General features: G+C 41.0%; 1 protein-coding gene across 1 annotated transcript in view; it reads right to left on the reverse strand.

Annotated features, from left to right (window-relative positions):
• The window catches only part of CSMD1 (CUB and Sushi multiple domains 1), a 1,578,457-nt gene that overhangs the window by 316,002 nt on the left and 1,239,561 nt on the right, over positions 1-22,894 (reverse strand). The window contains exons 21-22 of the mRNA XM_081517452.1: positions 21,642-21,811; positions 13,193-13,349 (exon numbers count right to left, since the gene is read on the reverse strand). Of these exons, the coding sequence (XP_081373578.1) occupies positions 13,193-13,349; positions 21,642-21,811 (327 nt within the window). The remainder of the gene's footprint in view (positions 1-13,192; positions 13,350-21,641; positions 21,812-22,894) is intronic.

Here is a 22,894-nt window from a genome sequence, read left to right on the forward strand (position 1 = left end):
GCAACAACATACTAAGAAGGGAGCAAGATGACAAAATATCCAGTTAGAAGACAAGAAACCTCGCTCACATACTCATGTCTATCTCGAATTTGCTCTTGACACTGAATAAATTGATTAAACAACACCCATATCACTTTCCTCTATTAAGATGGTCAAAATAATATTTCTCCTTTCCCTCCCTGTGAAAACAGACACAGATTCATGTCTGGTATTTAGGGCAGCCTCACCATGGGGCAGCCAACTGTAGGAGAGTTTCAATCTCTGGGTAAAGCAAAGACTCAAGCCCAAGCCTTACTTCTGAGAAATGCTATCAAGTTTGGCCTGAAATATTTTCTTAATGGAATTTTATAAGAATTAAACATTTTGGGGGCTTTTATTCCCTGGTGGCTCAGATGATAAAGAATCTGTTTGTAATACAGGAGATGCAGGTTCGATGCAACTTCCCTATGTTGAGAAGTTCCCCTGGAGGAAGGTATGGCAACCCATTCCAGTATTCTTGCCTGGGAAATCCCACGGACAGAGGAGTCTGGCAGGCTACAGTACATGGGGACTCAAAGAGTCGGACATGACTGAGCAACTAACACTTACACTTTTGATGTTTATCTAAAACTGTATCCATAAAAACAAAACTTTCTAAGGAAAATCATGAATTGCATGCTTGGGTTGGGAACTGGTTTTTTTATGTGCATTCCCAGAGATGCTTTTCTTCTTCATAAAATGTTCATCTTACTTTACAATAAATACATAGTTCTTTGCAGGGACTAGCCATCTGCCTCGCTCTCTGTTGGACTCCTTTTTCTGTTGAGATTTTTTCTTTGAAAGCCATTTTATTTTGCAAAGTGCATTATGTACAATGTGATTCCCTAAGGTTTCCTTGTAAACACAGAGTAAAAATGTGATTTTCAGAATTCTTACAAGAGAGTGTAAGTTTCTTAAAAATGTATGGAGAAGACTTGATATTTTGATAGGTGAGGTTTCCAAAAATGCAATCACATAAACATACGATCATTTGCAGGTCACATTATGAAGAGTTTTCTCTGTTTATAATACCATCCTTTTCACAGCACAATAAAGTCTTAGTATACAGTTTAATTTTTGCTCAACATATACACCTTTTAAAAATATCAGTTTGAAGCCCATTAAAAATTATCTTTTTCTTCACAGGTGAGAGTTGCTTTGTTGTACTTGATAAGAGTTCATGGGATAAATGTTTTAATAATAACCCCCAAACTAAAGTAAATCTAACCTAGGTATAATAAAGTTAGGGATACATAACTCTGTTTTTTCTGGGAATAGACTAAATTCACAAAACAACTGCCTATTATTTTATAAAACCTTTATAAAATGATCCTCTAGTTAACTGGAAAAAACAAGTAATGCTAGTCACAGTTTCCAGCAGTTTTACCTGCTGAATTTTAGAGCGATTTCTAGCTCTATGAATCTTAACTTACAAATTACAAATTAGCACTCTAGTATCACATGAGCAGACACCAAAGCAGCAAGATAGGTTTGCCACAATCTTAATCTACATTGAAAGAAGTAAAGAGCTGTTGTGTGGACTTATGTACAAGTTGGTTATTTCCTGACCCCATATCATACTTTCCCCTGATTTGCAGCACAGTTGTAAATAGGTTTTAAAATTACCCATTGAACCAAACACTATTTTGACATGATTTTCTAGAACATAAAGACTGAAGATGTGATAAATACTATTCTTTGAATAACATGATAGATCGCATTAGAAAAACAGCAATGCACACACATATTACAACCAAGATGTTTGAGAAATTTGTGAATGTCTTTGTTATAGACAAACTTGGATTGAACTTGCTTTTAGAACTGCAAATTAGCTTGTACAGAATTTCAAAAATCTAGTTATCAAAAAAAAAGCAGTTAATAAATGAGTTCATCATTGTCCACCTAAATATCCTTCATGGTCAGGGACTTAAAGCTACTAGAGGAATCTCAATCAGAAATAGGCAGATCTCACCACACATACACAAAGAAACAATTATGTGAGGCGAAGGTGGCATTAACTGAATCTTATTGCAATCACTTCACAATGTATACGTGTATCAGATCATCACGTTGTTCACCTTAAACTTATTATATGCCAGTGGCATCTCAATAAAGCTGGAAAAACCCCAAATAAATATGGTGACTCCTGAAGTAACTGGGTGGAGATGGGCAGGATGAGGGACATCCATAAATTACATCCACCCACTGAGGATGCCACCCAAACACGGAGAATTAGCTTCTGTTATTAATCCATGGTCTCAAGGTCTGCAAATTTCAGCCTCTGATTTATCCTATTCTTTACCTTCAGCTCTGTTTCCAGTAATTGATTGCTCACCATGTCTGCGTACACGTCATGCTTGCAAAATTTGTGACTTGTTTTGAAGAACGAAGGTGACGATGCTTAGTATTTCATTATTGGCCTTGAGGATATATTCACACTCAGACCCGTCCTCTCCATAATAGAGTATTTAGTGTTGCTGTTGTTTGAACTCTATGAGCATGTTAGCAAAATCCAGATAACAGCTGCAGAAGCTATGGCTCTGGGCTCTGTTTTCGCTTCCACAGAATATGCTGTGGGTTTTTAGACCAAGAGGCACGCACCTCCACCTCTTACCAACTTTGGCAAACAGGGTGAGTGAGGGGTGATGGCCCCAGAGGCTGGAGTGGAGGGGACAGAGGGGACGTTCTGTGAGATGAACACGTCCTTTTCTTCCAGATTCCAGTTGTAGGAGGACTCGGGTTTCTCTCTTGGATTCTCATCTCAAATAGGTAATTCAGGGTTGGGGGCAGGCTGAACAATTTTAGGAAACTGAAGAAGGGAAATTACTCAGCCACGAGAGATAATTGGTTGTGGGGCACGACAGGACAGACCTAGTTCCTTGTTCCCAAAGTGAACACTGCTGCTGCTGCTAAGTCGCTTCAGTCATGTCCAACTCTGTGCAACACCATAGATGGCAGCCCAACAGGCTCTGCTGTCCCTGGGATTCTCCAGGCAAGAACACTGGAGTGGGTTGCCATTTCCTTCTCCAATGCATGAAAGTGAAAAGTGAAAGTGAAGTCGCTCAGTCATGTCCGACTCCTAGTGACCCCATGGACTGCAGCCCACCAGGCTTCTCCATCCATGGGATTTTCCAGGCAACAGTACTGGAGTGGGTTGCCATTGCCTTCTCCAAAGCGAACACAGTCATCTGCAAACTACATAGCCTCGGGGCCGGGAGCGTCTCTGGGTTCTGGGCTGTGAGGTCTGCTGGTTCTCAGTGCTGCCTAGGGCAGCTGTGCCCATAAGGCCCTGACTTCCCAGAACAAGCACTCCCCACCCCATTCTTTTTAATGAATAGGGTGTCCAAAGGGGCATGTGGGCCAGAGCAGCACCACCCTGCAGGTTCCCTGTTCATCTCCAGCCTCTCAGAGTTTCTTTGAAATGTTCTTCCTCGTTATTCCCTCAAGCTCCTTTTTCTCCAGTATTTTACAGATGTACCTGACATCTGTACAGTGGGGAGATGTACAGATCTGCCTGTACAGACATCTGTGGAGTGGGCTGCCCACTCCACAGTCTATGCTGTAAACATCAGAAACAAAGATGTGAGACTTGCCACAGCCAGTGGGGTGAGTCCCCAGAGAAGCTAACAGGTTGCCTCTTAAAGGATGGATGGCTTTGCCGGGTCAGACACCTCGCTCTGTACCCTAAATAGATTCATCTCATGGGGGCACTTGAGACTTAGGCACAACAGCAGAATGCCAATTTCCTCACTGAAAACAATAGATGACAAGGACATAGAGAATGGACATGGGGACACAGCAGGGATGGGGGGGATGGGACGAATTGAGAAAGTAGCATTAGCATATATACACTACCGTGGGTAAAACAGGTGGCCAGTGGGAAGCTGATGCACAGCACAGGGAGCTCAGCTCGGTGCTCTGTGATGGCCCAGAGGGGTGGGAGGTGGGGGTAGAAGGGACGTCCAAGAGGGAGGAGTATATATATACTATAGATAGATACAGGCTTCCCCCGTGGCTCAGCTGGTAAAGAATCTGCCTGCAATGTGGGAGACCTGGGTTCGATCCCTGGGTTGGGAAGATCCCCTGGAGAAGGGAAAGGCTACCCACTCCAGTATTCTGGCCTGGAGAATTGCATGGACTGTATAGTCAATGGGGTCACAAAGAGTCAGACATGACTGAGTGACTTTCACTCACTCATTATATGTGGACATATACATACAGCTGGCTCACCTCACTATACAACAGAAACTAACACAGCACTGTAAAGTAACCATTCTCCAATTACAAGTAAGTAAGTAAATATGTAAAGCTTAATCAATTACCATAAAATAAAAATAAATTAAACAATGAATGGAGTCAGTCCATGTACTGGAATTCCTCTGTCAACATAAGCCGCTATCTTTCTACTGGGAGAGCCAGGCTGACACTCTCATCCTGTTGGGAATATTGACGGATAACAATGGTGTGAGAGCAAAGGTCATTCATTAAATGAAGTCAGTCACTTGAAGGGAGGGCAGCCTAGTCACTTCATCTCCACACCAGCACTGGTTTCCCAGGGGATAAGACTCTAGAGTCTACTTGCTTAGGCTTCTGAGCCAGATACATCTCAATGGGGAAGGGGTGGGGTCACTACAGAACTTCCATTTTCAAGGCCCATTAATCTGTCCTTCTGTGACTACTGACTACCCCACACCACCCTCCAGAGGCATCCCTCCTTTTGCTTCTTTTTCTTTTAAAAGATGTATACAATATGCAATCTATTTCATTTATAAGTAAAAATGAGTGCATATTTCTGCTCTGTACCATTATGTATTATTGTAGAAGTCAGCATGTAGTTTTTCCTCCTTTACTCTCAGAGCACCCATGGTTAGCGATAGCATGGACAGAGTACTTGCATTGTTATCATCTGCTCTTTCAATCCTAGACTTCTATTAATTTCGTCCCTCCACTACTATTAATAATGGCTTAGCCGTCATTTTGACCAATACCACTGATTAGCTTTCAAAGGCATCCATAACGGTGTTCCTGCAGCTCATTTGTTTTCTTTATTCCCCTCATCATTCATCTTCCGTTGTTCAGACGTTTGTATTCATTATCTCATGAGCTCAAAGATAACATTCAACTCTCCACATCTGTAATCTGTGTCCTTTCATGCAAATCTAGGTCAACACAATTGCCATTTGCTAAGTGACTCTGGAGCTGATACACAGAAGATGAAGTTAAGATTGCCCCTCTTGAGAACCTCACCTTTTATTGGTAAAAACAAAAGATGTAGAGACAAAATGTATGGGGCCTGGAGGATGCAGGAGAGTGGATGATTCTCAACAGAAGAGCAGCCTTTACACAAAAAATAGCATTTAAGAATAATCTTAAGGAATGAGGCAAAGGACATCTAGTAGGAGGGAAAGAAACTTCTGTAGCCTTCTAGAATGAATGCAGCTTTCAAAGATCTCTCTCTTTTCTCTGGAAAATTATAACTGCCATGGTGCTGGTGATTCAGGTGCTCAGTTGAATCTGCCTCTTTGCAACACCATGGACTGCAGCCCACCAGGCTCCCCTGTCCATGGGATTTCCCAGCAAGAATACTGGAGTGGGTTGCCATTCCCTTCTCCAGGGTATAACTGCCATAACCACAAATAAATATATACTATTTATTTGTGGAATAAATAATGGAAATCCAATTGAGCTAATTCATATCCTAAAAGATGACACTGTTAAGGTGCTGCACTCAGTAGGCTAGCAAATTTGGAAAACTCAGCAGTGGCCACAGGACTAGAAAAGGTCAGTTTTCATTCCAATCCCAAAGAAAGGCAATGAAAAAGAATGTTCAAACTACTGCACAATTGCACTCATCTCACAAGCTAGCAAAGTAATGCTCAAAATTCTCAAAGCCAGGTTTCAACAATACGTGACCCATGAACTTCCAAACATTCGAGCTCGATTTAGAAAACCCAGAGGAACCAGAGATCAAATTGCCAACATCCGCTGGATCATCGAAAAAATAAGAGAGCTCTATAAAAATATCTACTTCTGCTTTATTGACTACACCAAAGACTTTGACTGTGTGGATCATAACAAACTGTGGAAAATTCTGAGAGATGGGAATACCAGACCACCTGACCGGCCTCCTGAGAAATCTGTATGCAGGTCAAGTAGCAAAATCTAGAACTGGACATAGAACAACAGGCTGGTTCCAAATCAGGAAAGGAGTATGCCAAGGCTATATATTGTCACCCTGCTTGTTTAACTTATATGCAGAGTACATCATGCAAAATGCCAGACTGGATGAAGCACAAGCTGGAATCAAGATTGCAGGGAGAAATATCAATAACCTCAGATACACAGATGACACTACCCTTATGGCAGAAAGTGAAGAAGAACTAAAGAGCCTCTTGATGAAAGTGAAAGAGGAGAGTGAAAAAGTTGGGTTAAAACTCAACATTCAGAAAACTAAGATCATGGCATCTGGTTCCACCACTTAATGGCAAATAGATGGAAAAAGTGAGAGATTTTATTTTGGGGGGCTCCAAAATCACTGCAGATTGTAACTGCAGCCATGAAATCAAAAGATGCTTGCCACTTGGAAGAAAAACTATGACCAATCTACACAGCATATTAAAAGGCACAGACATTACTTTGCCAAAAAAGGTCTGTCTAGTCAAAGATATGGTTTTTCCCAGTAGTCATGTATGGATATGAGAGTTGGACTATAAAGAAAACTGAGCGTCAAAGGATCGATGCTTTTGAACTGTGGTGTTGGAGAAGACTCTTGAGAGTCTCTTGGACTGCAAGGAGATCAAACTAGTCTATCCTAAAGGAAATCAGTCCTGAATATTCATTGGAAGGACTGATGCTGAAGCTGGGCCTCCAATACTTTTTCCACCTGATGAGAAGAACTGATTCATCGGAAAAGACCCTGATGCTGGGGAAGATTGAAGGCAGGAGGAGAAGGAGACGACAGAGGATGAGATGGGTGGATGGCATCAGTGACTTGATGGACATGAGTTTGAGCAAACTCTGGGAGTTGGTGTAGGACAGGGAAATCTGATGTGCTGTAGTACATGGGGTCTCAAAGAGTCAGACATGACTGAAAGACTGAACTGAACTGATATATATATGTCACTTATATTTCTAAAGTCACATATATTTCTAAATCTTGGGTTATTAGAATCACATATTATCATGAAGGAACTATAGTTTACTTGGAGAGAAGAACAAACTCGTGTAAAGATGAAGTGTAGTGAGGGTCAAATATATTAAGGGTCAAAATCAGAAGATTTTGACATATGGTTTGATGGGAATCAGGGCCAAGAATGGTCTCCCACAGTACCTCCTGCTGATCCATCCCGTATTTGAGAATATGAGGATGTAATCACATTTCTACTGACCAGGTTTCAACAAGTGTGACACCTGACTAATCCATTTATCTTTGAACAGGAACCATGGCTTTTGCTTTCTCTGTCTCAGGATAGTCTAGACATTCACAAGTAATGCACAGACAGTCTGTGATTAACTGGCAAACAGACCCACCAAATTGACCCAGAGTAGCTGGTCTACAACACAGTTCTTTCACAACATTTCCAGAGAGCAAGAATTTTTGTTGAACTGTGACTGAGTTTTGTTTACTCCCCTCTATTTAAATCAGTAAAAAGTATATAGCCAGAGAGTCATGTGGGAAAATGAGGAGTGAGTGAGGAAAGTGAGGAGTTTCTGAGGACTGACTACTCTGGGAACATCCTTTCAGAAATATAAAGGAGTCAATATATTTTTTAAATAATTCTGAATTCAAAAAGGATTTTTAAAAATTTCCAAATCGTTTTTCCTACAAAAAATACTTGCTGAAATATTTAGAAGACATAGCAACCCATTGCAATATGACTTTTTCTGACATTTGAAGAATATTACAATCACTGGAATAAAACAAAATGCTTATGTTAGATAAGGAGAAACTCCTATTGCCCTGAGACAGCTCTGCGGGATCTCAGTGCTCTGCAGAATGCAGCGTGAATAATGGAGATCCAGTCTAAGCCGTTTACATTGCAGATCAGACATCTGTGCGAAGTACAGAGTGGAATTAAAAAACAAGCACCCACACTTCTTGATCTGGAAAAGCTTATGGGTTATGCTTCTATTTGACATAACTGAAGCATTAGAAGACCATCATCTATTATGAAACTGGACAAATCTGTAAGAAAACACAGTGTTTTCTTTCTCTCTCTCTCTCTCTCTTTTTTTTTTTTACCAGATATTGCTCTCCCAGCTGTACACTGCTCTAACGTCCCACTCAGAAACCAGGACTTGCTCATTAAGTGGGTACTAATATACTTATTCCTACCTGTCCCAAAGATGCCTGGCTTTCCTTCCTTGCCAGCGCCTTTACATATATAAATATCAGTCAATTAATGTGGAACTCATCTGTGAGATCATCTAAAATATTTTAAAACAAGACCATTGACAGTGCTGACCTTTGTTGAGAAGACCTGTATTGGATCCAGCCTGCAGCAACCTGGATGTGGATGTTTCAGCAAAGCACTTACAGATTTGGAAAATTAAAAGTTTCTTACTTATGAAGGAGAGTTAAAGGGGCTATTTATTAAGACCTGGAATTGCCAAAATGGTAAAATTACAAGGTACTGGTGAGTATGCTCTAAATATTAAACGATATACAAATATGATTTGTACTCATTTGAAAACCTTCGAGATGTTTATTAAGCTATATATTTACTCTCTGTTGACATTTTCTAATCCACTTGTGTGTAGATTAATTATGGATTTGAAACATTTAAATATGAATGTTTCCTTAAGTAATGCAATTAACTAGCAAGAGGCAATTACAAAAGTCTTTTGAAAATAGTTGAAAGTGTCTTCCAATAGTCTTAAGCTTTAATAATTTGCTCAAAACAGTTTTCAACCATTTATTCTCTTGGACTCCAAAATCACTGTGGATGGCAACTGCAGCCATAGATTAAAAGACACTTACTCATTGGAAGAAAAGTTACGACAAACCTAGACACCTTATTAAAAAGCAAAGACATCACTTTGCCAACAAAGGTCCGCATAGTCAAAGTTATGGTTTTCCCAGTAGTCATATACAGATGTGAGAGTTGGACCATAAAGAAACCTGAGCACCAAACAATTGATGCTTTCGAACTGCAGTACTGGAGAAGACTCTTGAGAATCCCTTACAGCAAGGAGATCAAACCAGTCAACTTTAAAGGAAATCAACCCTGAATGTTCATTGGAGGGACTGATGCTGAAGCTCCAACACTTTGGCCATCTGATTCAAAGAGCCAACTCATTGGAAAAGACCCTGATGTTGAAAAGACTGAGGGCAGGAGGAGGAGGGGGCAACAGAGGATGAGATGGTTGAATGACATCACTGAATTAATAGACATGAGTTTGAGCAAACTCAAGGAGATAGTGAAGGACAGGGAAGCTTGGTTTGCCGTGGTCCATTGGGTTGCAAAGAACCGGACATGACTTAACAACTGAACAACAACAACAAAATTATTTCCAAACCACCTTTTAGAGATGAAGAGTTGATGAGGGTATTCAATCATATTGAATGAGCTTGGAATTTCTTAATTATTGAGTGTTTAAACCTAAGAATTTAAAGAGAAATTAACAATGTTTTGATTATAACCATCAGCACCATCCATTCTATATTACAAATATCTTTTTTTTTTCCATCTGGCAGTGTGTTCTAGCTCCAGGAAAATCTTGGAAACAAGACTTGTACCCAGAGAGCATCTGTGTTATTGAAGGTGAATGCAAAGAGGGAAGACAGGCAGAAAAGAGAGCTACTCCTGTCAAGTTGATTCAACTAAGAACTAAATGAATGCTAACTGTCACCAGTATTTCTTTCTTATTCTTTTAGAAAGTTTGTGCCTCTGTGTTTAAAAAAAAAACATTAAGTTCACATAATTGGAAAGTGCCCATGAATAGATCCACGGCTTCAAAGTTTCTCAAAGTTACTCAGAAATGGGAGGAGAAGCAAAGGTTCTAACAGACTAGAGAGTAACACGGAGAAATAGGGACAAACATCACAAGCTGGCTGGAGGGACTGAGAATAACACATTGAAGCCACTCTTCTCGACAAGGAGAGGTAAGCATGAGACACAGATGAAGCCTACAACCTATAACATCACTCCAGTCACAGGTTTTTAGGGTATATGGGCTTTCTTCATTGCCACTTGGAAAATAAAAGGGGAGTCAAAATTCTGGAAACAGTTCAGTAGCCCCCATCTCCGTGATAAAGAAATAAAGTGGCTATAAACTCCAGCAGGTGTGAATTTGCTTCCTGATGTCTTTTGCATGACCATGAGATTATATGAAATCAATGTTCATATATTGAAAATTATTGTTCTTGTACATGCATCCCAGTGTTCACTCTAGCACTGTTCACAATAGCTGAGGCATGGAAGCAGCCTAAATATTCATCGACAGGATAAAGAAGATGTGGTACATATATACCACAATATTCAATGGAATTTTACTCAGCCATTAAAAAGAATAAAATGATGCCATTTGCAGCACCATGGCTGGACTGGAGATTGTCATACTGAGTGAACTAAGTCAGACAGAGAAGCAGAATTGCCATGTGTCATTCCTTATATGTGACATCTAAAAAGAAATGATAGAAATGGACTTACAAAACAAAAAGAGACTCACAGACTTAGAGAACAAACTTATGGTTGCAGGGTGGAAGGATAAGGGGAAGGGATGGTTAGGGAGCTTGGGATGGACATGTGCAAACTGCTATATTTAAAATGAATAAACAACAAGGACCTACTGAATAGCACAGAGAACTGTGTTCAATGCTATGTGACAGCCTGGATGGGAGGGGAGTTTGGCAGAGAATGGATATATATATATATGTGTGTGGCTGAGTCCCTTCTCTGTTCACCTGAAACTATCACAACATTGTTAATCAGCTATGCTCTAATATAAAATAAAAAGTTTTGTTGTTTTTTTTTTAAGAAATTCTCTCCTTTGAAATCGTTAGAGGGAAAATAGGATGGGGTAACTAGGGTTGAGAAATAATGTGGTATAACGTATCAAACGTGATACATTTCTATGAAGCTTAGTGACCTCCACACTAGGGCGGCACCAAGAATTCAGCAGTGAAGATGCACAGAAGAGAGAGGACCAAGGTTTTCAGCTCTTCGCTGACAAACCATTGTAAGAAGCACGATTTGTGAGAGAAGCTAAAGCAACACACGAGGTGGAGGAAATCCAGGTCTCCTGGGACTTGCCCTTACTCCAGTAAACTCAGAAAGTTACCTGGAGAGTGTTCACACCGTTCTCCTTCTCAGGTACCCATGTTCCTCTACACTGTAAGACCAGTGTGAGAGCTGGGAGCGAGTATTGACACATACAAGCAATAAGTTACATTTGATGAGCATCTGATGAGAACCCCACAGTAGGAATAAAAAGAGATCAGGATGGTTTACATTTTATCTGCAAGCGGAGCAAACTGGCTTGACAAGAACTCTTTGAAACTTTTTTGAACGTGAAATTTTGAAAAGTAGAATTCTAGGAAACAAAAATTATAATCATACATTTATTTTGTAATATAATTGCTAGCAATTTATTTGCATACAATATAACTAATATGCTTTCACTTCATGGAGTCTTTTAAATGGTCATTTTTATGAAAGTGAAACATTTGCTTTCTCATCATGTCTGAGAGACTGTAATTCTGTTTTTCCCAAAAGGCTTATAATTCTTCAAATGAAATTTCACCTACCAAGGGGGATTTGAGGTAATTAATCTTCCTTTAAGGCATCTGGGTTAGTTTTGTGTCTGAGATAGTTATTATCTTTTTCAGGCCTTCATTTGCCTATCTTTCAAATAAAGGAATCAATCTTGATAATCATTAACGCACTTTCATGCTCAAAAATCCAAAAAGTTTAATTTCCTAAGTCATAATATTTTGTATCACAAAGATTTTTAATCATCAGATTGGTGAAGAATTGAGCTGTCTTGTAGATTTTAAGCATTTTAGTTAATTTATTACTCAATTGTAATTCGTTACCCAAACCAAATAGCTACTTTTTTAACTTTATTTTTCTGGAACTAAACGTGCTAAAAATGACAGTTATAACACTGCCAGGTGCTCTTTGTGGAAGCAAAACTTCTCCTTTATTTTGCCTTCCTTTGTCCTGTTCAAACTCATCTTTCTTTTAAAAAAGGCATGAATTATACTCATAGGGGGCACAAAAACACTGCTTGTGAGCTGCGCAGACCTAGAGAGCAGTCTTGTGGTTGCAGGGGTGAGGGGTGGTGGGGAGGGCAGTTGGGGGTCTGGGATGGACACACACACACTGCTGTTTCAGATGGACGAGCAGCAGGGACCTCTGCTCACAGCTCTGTGGCAGCCTGGCTGGGAGGGGAGTTTGGGGAAAAATGGACACACACACATTATATATATGTGTATATGTATATGGATGAGTCCTTTTGCTGGTCACCTGAAACTATTACAACATTGCTAATTGGTTTATACTTTTTTAAAAAAGTTAAAAAAAACAAAACAAAACTGAGCTACAGATCCAATCCTGGTTCCACTGAGTCATTACCTGGTTTCTTGGACACATGCTGCAATTACTTATGCTTAGTTTTCTCACAGGAAATTAGTTGTGAGAAGAAAGTGCTTGAGATACATATATATGCACGCACCCATATGTGTGTACCTGTGTATTTATATGTATAAATTATTTATTATATTTTACACACATGTAATCTATATTACATAATGTATAGAACCTAATAGATATAAAAGTATTGATGTGTTGTAGGCATTCAAAGACTATTAATTGTATCATTTATTCAAAATCTTTCACACATATGTTTATGAATTTTTGTCAGGTGCATTAAATCACAATCACTTTAACCCTAATATCTCTTCAATGTCATGGAATTTTCTTTTCACGTACAGCCATGTTAAGAGAATATGAATATGCCTAAATAAATATGATTCAAAGTCCTGCTTCTGGTAATGTGTCTAAATTTACTGCCTGTTCAACAATTCACAGAATTAAACAGCGATCCAAAAACACAGGAGGGGGCCCAGGAAAAGAAAATTGATATTTAAAAGGTATCATATTAGAGAAGTAACAGCTGTGTCCTGAGAAAATAAAAGTAATGTGAGAGGGTGAACCCGCATGGCACTTACTGGTGTAGGTGAGCTGAAAGCCCTGGTCAGTGTCGGACCCGTTGGAGTTGAATTCCAGCCACAGGTGGTTGGAGGTGCTGTTCAGGATGAGCCCCACCAGCTCGTTCCTAGTGAAGGCGCCCAGGGGCCGCGATGAGCTGTCCTTTCCATCATAGACCTGAGGAGAAGCCACAGCGCGAGCAGCTGGTCACTGAGTTCTGTTCATATGCCAGCAAGTTTAACAAGATATCCAAACTTTCAAACACGCGATTTTATACGGTTCTTTAGAAAGCTACCTGACAGTTATAGAAAGCTGAGTGGACACTGCCAGACCATCCTTTTTTCTCTAACTTTTACCTTTACATTAAAGACAAAAGATTCCATTTGTGCCCAGGTCATTTTATCTGCATCACGTGGAGTTCCCTCTGTTTACGTAAAATGAAGTCACTACACGTTTGCATTTCCAGGTCCCAGGGGCTACCATGTTCTCCTCCTCCTCCCAATCCGTGCACAGAGTTTGAAAGCACGTGTTGCGGTTCACTGTGGATGTCTCCTCTCCCATCGGACGTGTCACAGGACGTGGCGCTGAAGCCTTGTCCCACTTTCTCATCCCTGTGCCTGCGGTGACTTCACCTTTGAATTTGCCCTAACAGAGGAATCGGAGTCTTGTCTTGCTCTGAAGCACTTGGTGACTGACTCTGTCTTTCTAGGAGGTTGTAGGGCCTGAGTGGACACCCTGAGTGTCTGGAGGGCAAGTGGACCGGGCTTGGTTTTGAGTAGACATCATGGGTGAGGGAAAGGGAAGTGTGAAAGTGTAAGTCGTTCAGTTGTATCTGACTCTTTGCAGCTCCATGACCTGTACACCACCAGGTTCCTCTGTCCATGGGATTCTCCAGGCAAGAATACTGGAGTGGGGAGCCATTTCCTCCTCCAGGGGCTCCTCCTAACTCACAGATTAAGCCTGGGCCTCCTGCACTGCAGAAGAGTTCTTTACCACATGAGCCACCAGGGAAGCCCCAAGGGAGAGGAAGTGGGAGTACAGGGGTGCCAGCCACATTGCCCCAGTGGGGACTGTGTCATACAGGCTTAATTAGTGGAAAGAACGTTCCTAATGCTGGAAAAACCATGTTCACCTTCTAGTGGAATTCAGCATTGAGCCCTCACACCACCAATAAGTGGTCAACACTGGAATGCTTAGCAGGAAAGGTTCGGCCGCTTGCCTCTTGGAACATCGTGAGTGTTCATAGCAAGGAACCACTGGTATGGATGCGGGTTTTTAGAAGAAAGAATGCAAACGTATCACATCATACTGGAGAACATCTAGCTTTTCTCGATGAAAAAATCCTACCTAAATAAAGCTTATCAGAGTGCTCGGTAGCCTAGTTCCCTCGCAGAGATTAACTCTTTCTTTTCCTCTCCCATCACTCTTTCGATGTGTATGGAAAGCACGAATGCTGCTTGACAGACTGACATACAGATTCACACCCTCCTAAACGGAGAGAACACATTTGGAAGAACTAATTGTATGGTTCACGATTGGACTGCATTTTAATTCAGTACACTCATGCTCAAGTAGGAGAATCAAATACCCTTCACTAGCGTCAAGCTAGTACTGGACAAATCATTGTTTAGCTTAATGTAGATAGATGCTTTAGTTTCTGACACCCAGATTATAAAGAGATTTAAATCCAGAGCACTCTGGCTGAAAAATAAAGTGTCCAGGCCTCTCCAGCAAGGTCTTATGTTACCCTACATGCCATGTAATTCTCTGTGATTCACAGGAATCCGTGGAGAGGAGGGGGCGTTAAAGCAGATAAACATGCGCTTAGGTCTGGTCCTCAAAGCTCTGAGGCATCATCTGCTGGTCACCTCCACTGGTCCTGGCTTGTCTGAGTGCTTCTCTGAGATTTAATAGCTCACACAGACAGCAAATAGCGCCCAGGACCCTCTCAGCTACAACCACAAAAAAACGACCTGCTGCCATGCTGAATTTCAAGCTTCTGCAGAAGAGTAATTCTGTCTTATTTGTCTACATCACCAGCAATTAGCACTGGGCTTGACAGTGCAAATCTCAGAATGAAGAAGTAACTGACGAGTGTGATTATTATGTTGTCAGTTCTCTCAAGTTGAAAATCTGGATTCATGCTTCACATGTATCACAAGCAACAACCCAGATAGTGTTGGAAGACAAAGGCATTGATTTTTAATTCCAATGAAATTAGTCACGAGCAATTTTAGCTCAACATAACACCTCCCAGTGTATTTCCTCATCTACAAGCAGCTAGAATCAAAGCGTCCCTTTCGGTCATTAGGAAAAGGCTCCTTGGGTGTCACATCAATCAGGACTGTAACTATTTGCACTACAAAATCTCCTTGGAGCTTGGCACATAATCAGAGCCATATGCTCTGCATGCAACAGCCAAGGGAGCAGATGAGCACAGACTAGAAAACATCGCAAGGAATCCTGGAATGACAATGCGAAACCATCCCTAGGCCTGCAGGAGCTACACCCCAGAGCTGTTTCCAAAACTAACCTCTCTTTCCACTACGTATTTTACCATGGCATTCTCCTTAGAACTATTAATATACTTCTCTTACATGATTTTTCCATTTAAAACAAGGAAACATCATGTTTATATGTGTGGGAGGGTGTATACACACAAAAAAATGTGGCCTTTGTGATTGGATCATACTATTTATATGGGGGCAATGTAAACAGCATTTAAGATCAAAAATTAAGATAATCTCTATACCTATATCCCCTTTTTTGGATTCCCTTCCCATTTAGGTTACCAAAGAGCATAGCATTACCTGAGTTATACAGGAAGTTCTCATTACTTACCAATTTTAAATATAGTATCAATAGTGGATACATGCATACATATAACTGATTCATATTGCTGGACAGTAGAAACTAACACAACTATAGGCCAATAAAAGTTAATTAAAATTAAGATAATCCCATGTGAAACTTTTTAACACTTTGATATTTATTAGTATGTTCAATAAAATATATGCTTGCAAAATATCTAGACACTTCAGATGACTGACAGTTTTTCTGGGATTAAATGTGGTAAGCAAGATTTTGTTCTGATTTTTTATTATAATCGACAAGTTTAAACAGCACACAATCACAAATGCACATGATCTGCTTCCTTCCATTCCAATAATACCCATCTGGGTATATGTAATGCAGTGACTCTAATCAGTCAGCTGCACCAAAGTATTATTAATTGTTCTAAAGTTTGCCTTAAAGGCTGTATGTTACGGTATGCTTAGTTGCTAATTTATGTCCAGCTCTTTCTGACCCAACGGGCTGCAGCAGGCCAGGCCTCCCTGTCCTTCGCTGTCTCATGGAGTTTGCTCAGATTCATGCCCATTGAGCCGGTGACGCTGTCTAACAATCTCATCCTCTGCCACCCACTTCTTCCTTTCCTTCAATCTTTTCCAATATCAGGGTCTTTTCCAATGAGCAGGCCTTCACATCAGGTCCTGAAACTTCAAAGTATTGGAACTTCAGCTTCAGCATCAATCCTTCAAATGAATATTCAGGATTGGTTTCCTATAGGATTGAGTGGTTTGATCTCCTTGCTGTCCAAGGGACTCTCAAGAATCTTCTCCAGCACCACAATTAGAAAGCATCAGTTCTTCAGTGCTCAGCCTTCTTTATAGCCCAACTCCCACATCCATACATGACTACTGGAAAAACCATAGCTTTGACTATACAGACCTTTGTCAGCAAAGTGGTGTCTCTACTTTTGAATATGCTGTCTAGGTTTGTCATAGGTCTCCTTCCAAGGAGCAAGCATCTTTTAATTTTGTGGCTGCAGTCAATGTCTGCAGTGATTTTGGAGCCCAAGACAATAAAATCTGTCACTGTTTCCACTTTTTCCCCTTCTAATTGCCATGAAGTGATAGGAATGGACGCCATGATCTTAGTTTTTTGAATGGTGAGTTTTAAGCCAGCTTTTTCACTCTCCTCTTTCACCTTCAGCAAGTAGCTCTTTAGTTCTCCTTTACTTTCTGTCATTAGAGTGGTATCACCTGCATATATGAGGCTGTCGATATTTCTCTTGGCAATCTTGATTTCAGCTTGTGATTCATCCAGCCCATCATTTTGCATGATGTACTCTGAATATAAGTTATTTAAGGTGACAATATACAGCCTTGTCATACACATTCCTCAATTTTGAAGCAGTCTGTTTTTCCATATCTGGTTGTATATGTTGCTTCTTGACCTACATACAAGTTTCTAAGGATACAGGTGAGCGATTCAATTCCTAGGCAGGTTGGTAAGAAGTCCAAGGAGGAGATGGGGTCTAGAATTCTCAAGGAGGAGGAAAGGACAAATGCCACTTTTCCCTCTACATTCCTTAGTCTTAGTCACATAAAATGCTTTCAGTTTTTTTTTTCCTTTAAGCCAGGAACTGATGATTACATAACAAACAACTCAGTTCAAACTCCATACTAAGGATTATGTAACAACAATGTATCCTGCTTGAGGACAGTTTCTTCTTGAAAACCTTCTGACTAATCCTGTTATCTTCAGTTCAGTACACTTCAGATGCTCAGTCCTGTACAACTCTTAGCAACCACATGAATTGCAGCACCCCAGGCCTCCCTGTCCATCACCAACTCCCGGAGTTTACCCAAACTCATGTCCATCGAGTCAGTGATGCCATCCAGCCATCTGTCGTCCCCTTCTACTCCTGCCCCCAATTCTTCCCAGCATCAGGGTCTTTTCCAATGAGTCAACTCTTCGCATGAGGAGGCCAAAGTATTGGAGTTTCAGCTTCAACATCAGTCCTTCCAATGAACATCTAGGACTGATCTCTTTTAGGATGGACTGGTTGGATCTCCTTGCAGTCCAAGGGACTCTCAAGAGTCTTCTCCAACAACACAGTTCAAAAGCATCAATTCTTCGGCACTCAGTTTTCTTCACTGTCCAACTCTCACATCCACACATGACTACTGGAAAAACCATAGCCTTGACTAGATGGACCTTTGTTGGCAAAGTAATGTCTCTGCTTTTTAATATGCTGGCTAGGTTGGTCATAACTTTCCTTCCAAGGAGTAAGTGTCTTTTAATTTCATGGCTGCAATCACCATCTGCAGTGATTTTGGAGCCCCAAAAAATAAAGTCTGACACTATTTCCACTGTTTCCCCATCTATTTCCATGAAGTGATGGGACCAGATGCCATGATCTTAGTTTTCTGAATGTTGAGCTTTAAGCCAACTTTTTCACTCTCCTCTCTCACTTTCATCAAGACGCTTTTTAGTTCTTCACTTTCTGCCATAAGGGTGGTGTCATCTGCATATCTGAGGTTATTGATATTTCTCCCGGCAATCTTGATTCCATCTTGTGCTTCTTCCAGCCCAGCGTTTCTCATGATGTACTCTGCATATAAGTTAAATAAGCAGGGTGACAATATACAGACTTGACCTACTCCTTTTCCTATTTGAAACCAGTCTGTTGTTCCATGTCCAGTTCTAACTGTTGCTTCCTGACCTGCATACACGTTTCTCAAGAGGCAGGTCAGATGGTCTGGTATTCCCATCTCTTTCAAAATTTTCCACAGTTTGTTGTGACCCACACAGTCAAAGGCTTTGGCATAGTCAATAAAGCAGAAATAGATACTTTTCTGGAACTCTCTTGCTTTTTCAATGATCCGGCGGATGTTGGCAATTTGATCTCTGGTTCCTCTGCCTTTTCTAAAACCAGCTTGAACATCTGGAAATTCACGGTTCACGTATTGCTGAAGTGTGGCTTGGAGAATTTTGAGAATTACTTTACTAGCATGTGAAATGAGTGCAATTATGTGATAGTTTGAGCATTCTTTGGCATTGCCTTTCTTTGGGATTGGGATGAAAACTGACCTTTTCCAGTCCTGTGGCCACTGCTGACTTTCCCAAATTTGCTGGCATATTGAGTGCAGCACTTTCACAGCATCATCTTTCAGGATTTGAAATAGCTGAACTGGAATTCCATCACTTCCACTAGCTTTGTTCCTAGTGATGCTTTCTGAGGCCCACTTGACTTCACATTCCAGGATGTCTGGCTCTAGGTGAGTGATCACATCATCTTGATTATCTCGGTCGTGAAGATCTTTTTTGTACAGTTCTTCTGTGTATTCTCACCACCTCTTCTTAATATCTTCTGTTTCTGTTAGCCACCGCACTTCTGCATGGTCCGTCGTAGCCGCCTGTTATCTTAGAATGTATATTATGAGAGTGGGTCTGGTAAGATCTTTATATTGTTAGTTCTAATTCTGTCATCTTTAAATGTAAATTATGGGAGTGGGTCTAGTAAGATCTTTACAACCTTGAGACATTCTTTTGATTTATTGCAATAACCAATTAAAAAAGTATATAACTCCATTGCTTAAACTAGCAAGACAGCACTCTCTGTTCCCCTTCTGAGGTCTATGTCAGAAGCTTTCTCTATTCCTTTACATACTTTAATAAAACTCTGATACACAAAAGCTCTTGAGTGATCAAGCCTGGTCCCTGGTCCTGAAGCTAAATCTTTTTCGGAGATCAGGAATCAGACACCGTTCACTGTAAGTTATCACAGGTAAGGTGGTTTGGTATTTCCATCTCTTTAAGAATTTTCCACAGTTTGTTGTGATCCACACAGTTGAAGGCTTTAGTGTAGTCAATGAAGCAGAAGTAGATGTTTTTTTGGAATTCCCTTGGTTTTTCTATGATTCAGCGGATGTTGGCAGTTTGATCTCTGCTTCTTCTGCCTTTTCTGAATCTAGCTTGTACATCTGGAAGCTCTTGATTCATGTACTTTGAAAACTAGCTTGAAGGATATTGAGCATAGCCTTGCTAGCATGTGAAATGAGTGCAGTTGTATGGTAGTTTGAACATTATCTGGTATTGCCCTTCTTTGGGATTGGAGTGAAAACTGATGTTTTGCAGTCCTGTGACCACTGCTGTGTTTCCCACAGCATCTTGAGTGGGAGGTTAGCAAAGAAAATAGTTTTCTATAATTCTTCTCTAACTTTTTCCAGATCCGTGAGGATATTCTAGTTTCCTACCTGGAAATCACTTCCTAGTTACAGTGATTCATACTGCCAACATGAGCTTTTGAAAGACCATTGCAATGAAAGAGCAGCTAAAATAAAATCTGTCTTCTAAATTATGACTTAGAACCTTAGTCAAGGGTGGACTTGGAGGAAGGGAACACTTGAGTCTGGAAGCTTCTCTTGACCTGTGCACATGATAGAAACTGCCAGTGATCCACTTCATTCCCTATGCAAACAGAAAACACACTTGGAGGGCTCTAGGGCCCCCCCTTGTGGCAGGCTCTTTGCATAGCTTCTCAATGCTCACAGCTTCCTGTGAGTCAAGTTACTCGCCCTGAGATGGAACATTGTGTGTATCTGTGTAGAAGGACATGTGACTGGGCACCGTAGGACTTTAGAAAGGGAATGAGATGTGTCCTTCTTGTAAACCAGCTGTGACGGTGGACAAGGTGCTCAGTACCCCCTGGATCAAGCTGTGGACATGCTGGATGGTGGCCAGTGTGGTCTTTATTGCTCAAAGCCGCTCTTTTTCCCTGAGGCTCAGGCTGCAAGGGCCAACTACTCAGGTCCTAGACCCAGGGAGGTCCCCAGTTTCCTGAAATAGTTTCAGGAGATATGGAAAGTATTTCAGAAGGAGTTTGGTGGCATTTGCAGTTGGAGCTGAGCTTTTCAGGTCAAGGCAAGACCTGGTGCCCTGGATCCATTTCTCTGCCCATTTTCCTGAGTCCATCTGGAATGTGAGTGGTGTGCAGGTCTGAACCCCACCCAGAGCAGCTCTCGAGGCTCTGAGGCTAAGAATCACCTACTGCACTGACCCTTGTGGCTGGCCCCGTGCCTCGGACACCCCAGAGTTCTGTGAACACAGCTCAGCCTTGTGTGTGAGACTGCCTCCTCCTGGTATGGCTTCTCCACGTACACCCTGCTTGGTGGTCTCAGGACAGTGTTTGTTTCCACTGTCACATCAAAACCCTTCTAGCTCTGAAGGATGCTCTGTCACGACCACATTTACGAATCAAGAGGGACAGCAGAAAGGGTTGGTCTGAGGATCCTGCGAGTTTTTACTAATACAACTCCTAGTGTGTGCTAGGCACAAGGCTACAAATATATATCTATATTATACTATTTAATCCTCAAAACATACAAAAAACATGCATGTTTTTATGTATAAGAAAACTAAGGTTTAAAAATATATGCCTAATATACACAGCTAATACATTTCAGATCCAGGATTACAGACTGAGATATTTTAAAGTCTATATACACAGGATGCTAGAGACCACTATTTCAAACCAGTTGGATAAGCAAATTGCGAAAAATGTGTATATATAAAGATATGTTAATACAGGTATATATCTATATCTATGATATAGCTAGATCAAGATCCTATTTATTCCTTGTGAAGGAAAGATGGAGTTATATTAAAGAAAATTATTTTTACCTTCAGAATATCTCCTTCAAACAGCTGGAAACTCCGTGCTCTGAGATGGATCCCCTTGCCAGCTTCCGTTTCAATTTTATAGATACACTCATGGTTATTATCATAGTTTGATGGGAAATTTGGAGACAGCAATGTTCCTTCATTTCCTTTGACACTTGCTCCACATTCAGCTAAAATAAACAGGACATTAAAAAAAGAAAGAGGATTCAAAAGTGGAATTACTGATTTTAATAAATAAAAACTTTAAAATCATGGCACCCCCTTCTCTCTCAATGTATGTCTGCTATTAACATATTGCTTTTATAGACTAATGGCTTCTTTTCACTGTTTTACCAACTGGACAGGAAAGATATCCCCATTCATCCCATTTTCAAGATTCTCTCATTTCTCTTAGTAGGCTGCATCTTCCTCCTATCCTGCAAAGAGTTGTAGAGTGAAAGAGATAAGCCTGAGCACTCTGTCAGCTGGGTGGTCGCCTCTCCGAGCCCCAGCTCTGCCTCATGAAGCGCCCCTGCCGACCCCAACATACTGACTCCACAGTGATGTCCACGCAGTTCCCCACACCAGCGTTCTGTGGCCTCAGCCTGGATGCCCTTAAAGGGGATTTTCACCACGGACCAGACCACAAAGTCCCCCACTGTCATGTCACAGTCCTTAGCCCATCTGACTGTCTTGGGACAGAAGTCCCTTTGATGGCAGAAAATACATTATTTCCCCCTTTTCCTGATGAAAGGAGAGGGCAGTTCACCTCTAGATCCAAATTTGCATAAAGAACTTAAATCAGAGTAAAAATGAAATCAAATATAGCTCTCAACTTTCTGCCAACTCAGAGAAAGTCACCTAGACTCTCAGCACCCATTTCCTCACCAACGAAAGTGAGTATGTTAGGCTAACCTCTAACACTCTAAGTGTTCAAAACAACCGTAACAAGATATGCCCTGAGTGTGCATGTGTGGGTTTGCATATGTGTGTGTGTGCGTGTGCATGCTTGTGTGACAGGAGGGCTCCATGTGATTCTGCATGAAATAACTTATCAGCCACACTATGTGATAAGCACAGCAATATTTAAAATTCCAACAAAATAAACCTGAGTGTAAAGAGTAATGATCAAGTTGGAAACTGAAAATAAGTAAAATGCCTGCACATGATAGGGGTGAGAGGGGGGCAGCGTTCAGTCTAAGGGGGGCCTCCTGAGGGTCACAGCTTTGGCGATGTCCCGGGCAAGCCCGTCTTCATAATCACAAATCTCTGAC

Source organism: Giraffa tippelskirchi, chromosome 8, assembly GCF_054371585.1.
Source record: "Giraffa tippelskirchi isolate mGirTip1 chromosome 8, T2T-mGirTip1v1.2.pri, whole genome shotgun sequence".
Classification (NCBI taxonomy): Eukaryota; Metazoa; Chordata; class Mammalia; order Artiodactyla; family Giraffidae; genus Giraffa; species Giraffa tippelskirchi.